This window comes from Lepus europaeus, chromosome 18 (genome assembly GCF_033115175.1).
Source record: "Lepus europaeus isolate LE1 chromosome 18, mLepTim1.pri, whole genome shotgun sequence".
NCBI lineage: Eukaryota > Metazoa > Chordata > Mammalia > Lagomorpha > Leporidae > Lepus > Lepus europaeus.
In genome coordinates, this window is record NC_084844.1 from 37,313,885 (window position 1) to 37,317,790 (window position 3,906).

At 64.0% G+C, this 3,906-nt stretch overlaps 1 protein-coding gene across 1 annotated transcript in view; it reads left to right on the top strand.

Moving 5' to 3' along the window:
- The window catches only part of LHX1 (LIM homeobox 1), a 4,645-nt gene extending 739 nt beyond the window's left edge, over positions 1–3,906 (top strand). Inside the window, exons 2-5 of the mRNA XM_062175337.1 lie at positions 1,273–1,499; positions 1,599–1,876; positions 3,016–3,181; positions 3,527–3,906. Coding sequence (XP_062031321.1) covers positions 1,273–1,499; positions 1,599–1,876; positions 3,016–3,181; positions 3,527–3,906 — 1,051 coding nt within the window. The remainder of the gene's footprint in view (positions 1–1,272; positions 1,500–1,598; positions 1,877–3,015; positions 3,182–3,526) is intronic.

Sequence of the window (3,906 nt, forward strand, 5' to 3'; positions counted from 1 at the left end):
CACCGTGGCCTGTGCAGTGTTCCAGCTTTCCCCTGCACTCTCTCCGCCCCCCCCCCCCCCGCCACCACCACCACTCCAGGCAAGTCGGCAGGACCGCGTCCCGAGCCGTCCCAGGCACCGCGCGTTCCCGGCTCACACCACTTCCAACCCTTGACAAAGCCGAGACTGCGCTCGTTGGAGCCGGGAGACTTTGCCCTCCTCCCGTCCTCCGTTTAGCTTTAAATGGCATTTTCTTAAGGTCGCTGTTTTGCTACCACATCCACAGAAACACAAGTCAACAGAGAACAGGCGCAACCGCGAATTGTTAATTCCACCATGCCGTTTTGAAATGTACGGGTTTCGCCTGGCTTGGTCTGTGCTTTCTCCAAATTTGTGGTAACATCAAAATGGGGAGGGAGAGGCGAGCAGGGAGGGATGCGGAGCCACCCGGGCCGCTTTGCCCAGAGGTCCGGAGCTCTTGGCCCCCAAGGCCGCTCAGGGATGCTTGGCTCGGCGCGATGGGAACGGCGGCGCGGAGCGTTGCACTTGCTGGTACAGCCGAGAGGAAACGCGAGCTGCGCCTTCGCGCTTCCGCCGGCCGCTCCGGGTTTCCTCCGCTATGGCTGTATCGGAAACCGTTGCCGGCGAGGCCTGCGCATAGACCGTAGGCTCCCGAGGTCGGACTCCGGCAGAGCGCAGCAGGGCGCCTGGAACCCGCTCAGCCCCGCCGCGGCTCCCCGCTTGCGCCAATCTGCCGGGCTTCAGGCAGGAACGGGGCAGCAGCCCAGCCACGGCTACCGGGTCTCGCTGCGACCGCATTTGTTTTCTCGCGGTCGGGCCTGGCCTCGCCAAGTCCCAGCTTGTGCACCGATTCTTTTGCGGGAACGAGAGAGACGACGCTGGGAGAGAAAAGCAGCGCGCTCCGGGCGTATTTACAGGGCGATCAAATTAGAATTTGACTTTTCCCAAACTAATCGGATACTGAGTGTCCCCAGCCCTCCTTCCCCGTCGCGGCCTTCTTCAGCGACGTCCTTCTCCATGGGATAATGCTAGGACTGAGGGAAGCTGGGGCTCCTCGCTCCGACCAAGTGTAGCTCCTCTCTCACTTTTCCCTGGTGCGCCGCGTGCTCTCCTGCCTCCCTGCCTGCTTAACCGCCATTCTGCCTCTTTCTCCAACATCGCCTCTCTCATTCGCCACTTCTGCTTTCTACCTCCCCTCTCTTATTTGCTCTTCTTCCTCCTGGCCCGTCTCCCCATGCCCATTGCCGACCACCCTGTGCCCACCCCTTGCAGGTGTTTCGGTACCAAATGCGCAGGCTGCGCACAGGGCATCTCCCCTAGCGACCTGGTGCGGAGAGCACGAAGCAAAGTGTTTCACCTGAACTGCTTCACTTGCATGATGTGTAACAAGCAGCTCTCCACCGGCGAGGAGCTCTACATCATCGACGAGAACAAGTTCGTGTGCAAAGAGGATTACCTAAGTAACAGCAGTGTCGCCAAAGAGAACAGCCTCCACTCGGGTGAGCCCCTGATTCCTGGCTCTCTAGGGGTGGGCAGCTGGGTCCTGGGGGAGGAAGGCCTGCCAAGGCTCCCCCTCACCTGTCCTTGCCTCTCCCCAGCCACCACGGGCAGTGACCCCAGTTTGTCTCCGGATTCCCAAGACCCATCACAGGACGACGCCAAGGACTCTGAGAGCGCCAACGTGTCGGACAAGGAAGGGGGCAGCAACGAGAATGACGACCAGAACCTTGGTGCCAAGCGCCGGGGACCGCGAACCACCATCAAAGCCAAGCAGCTGGAGACGCTGAAGGCGGCATTTGCCGCCACGCCCAAGCCCACGCGCCACATCCGTGAGCAGCTGGCCCAGGAGACCGGGCTCAATATGCGCGTCATCCAGGTTAGAACCCTCAGGGCATCCTGGCCAGGCGAGAAGCCCCCAGAGTGGAGCAGGGGAGCCAATCGGAGGTTGGCAGCGGGCATGGGCTATGCGGTTCCACAGGGCAGAGACCCAGACACACCCCGGCCTCCCCTGTCTTTGAAATGCTGCCCGTCTGATGTCCCTCTTCTTCCCAGCAACAGAGGTGACAGTGGGCTGGGAGAGGGAGGGGTGGGGAGCTCGGTGTGGAGGCTGGGGGAGAGGATATTACTGAACCCCTCTTTGTACACACACCCTACCCCCACCCCAGTCCCGGTTAGGAAGGAGCAGAGAGGACACTGTGGGCATCAATCAATTCCTCCAGAACTCACACAACTTCATCTCCCTCCAAATCCTCAGCTCCACCATTGTGGGTGTCAAGGCTCAGTTAGACAAGCCAAGAGCAGAGATTTCCCCTTCAAAGAAAGTTGGGGCATCCAGCGCAGAGTCAGCTCTGCCTTGGGCAAGAGTGGCCTGGGGAGGGGAGGCCATCTGGAAGCAGTTGGGCATGGGGTTGGGGGGCTGGGAGGAGGTGGCACAGCACAGGATGCTGGCTGGTGCCTCTGGTCCAGTGCTGCTAGGTGTTGAGTCCGGTGCCTTCCCCCAGGAGGGTTGAGGTGCAGGCATCTCTCAGCAGGAGGTGCCCGGGCCGCACCTGTGCCGGGGGAATGGGAGGTTCTGTGTGTGTCACGGCTGTGGAGGGCCGTGCTTGGCGCTTGGAAGTCGCGCCTAGGTGAGAAAAGGAGTGCCTGCCGGGGGCTTGGTGTCATCCTCCTTGGGAGACCGAGTGTCAACTGGAGGCTGTGTTTGTCACTATCACCTCCAGGGACAGTGCGAAGGCGGCAGTGTGCGGCAGTCTTTTGTCGCGGTTTAGTGTCTGTGTGCAGCCCCCAGAAACTGCCTGTGGCGGTGTGACGGTTAGCAACCCCGCGACTACACCGCAGCTGCTTCCCTCCAGACAGGGCTGCCTGCCCAGGTCCCCCCTGCCACACACAGCACACGCGCACCGTGGAGCCGGAGTGCCACGCAGTAGAGGGCTGAAGGGCTGTACCCCGCGGGCGTCCGGTTTGGGGAGTAGTAGTGGCGGCTCCGCGTCCTCACCCGCGGCCCGTGTGCTTCAGGTGTGGTTCCAAAACCGGCGCTCCAAGGAGCGGAGGATGAAGCAGCTGAGCGCGCTGGGCGCCCGGCGCCACGCCTTCTTCCGAAGTCCACGCCGGATGCGGCCGCTCGTGGACCGCCTGGAGCCGGGCGAACTCATCCCCAACGGCCCCTTCTCCTTCTACGGAGGTGAGTGCGTGGCTGAATGGCGGGGCGCGCCCGGCCGGGTCGGCTTCGCTGGATGCGGGTGGCAGTGCGCGGAGGGCGCCGCCCGCGTTTTGTGGAGAAGAGGCGAGGTGGGCCGAGGTTGGGGGGTAAATCGGGAGGAGGTGGTGAGACCGAGGGACGGATTCCCGGTCCAGAGTCATAGGGGGAGCAGGGACAGCGGCTCCAGTGTCTGCGCCGAGTCTCGTCCTGCGCGGCCGGTGCTGCGCAGCGCGTTCCCCAGCCTGCTGGCGGGCGCGCCTTCGCGTCCCGTCTGCCCCGCGCGCCCCGAGGGCCTGCCCTGACGCCCTGCTCCCCGCCGCCCCGCAGATTACCAGAGCGAGTACTACGGTCCCGGGGGCAACTACGACTTCTTCCCGCAAGGCCCCCCGTCCTCGCAGGCCCAAACGCCGGTGGACCTGCCCTTCGTGCCCTCCTCCGGGCCTTCCGGGACGCCCCTGGGCGGCTTGGAGCACCCTCTGCCGGGCCACCACCCGTCGAGCGAGGCGCAGCGGTTCACCGACATCCTGGCTCACCCGCCTGGGGACTCGCCCAGCCCCGAACCCAGCCTGCCCGGGCCCCTGCATTCCATGTCGGCCGAGGTCTTCGGGCCCAGCCCGCCCTTCTCCTCGCTGTCGGTCAACGGCGGGGCGAGCTACGGGAACCACCTGTCCCACCCCCCAGAAATGAACGAGGCGGCCGTGTGGTAG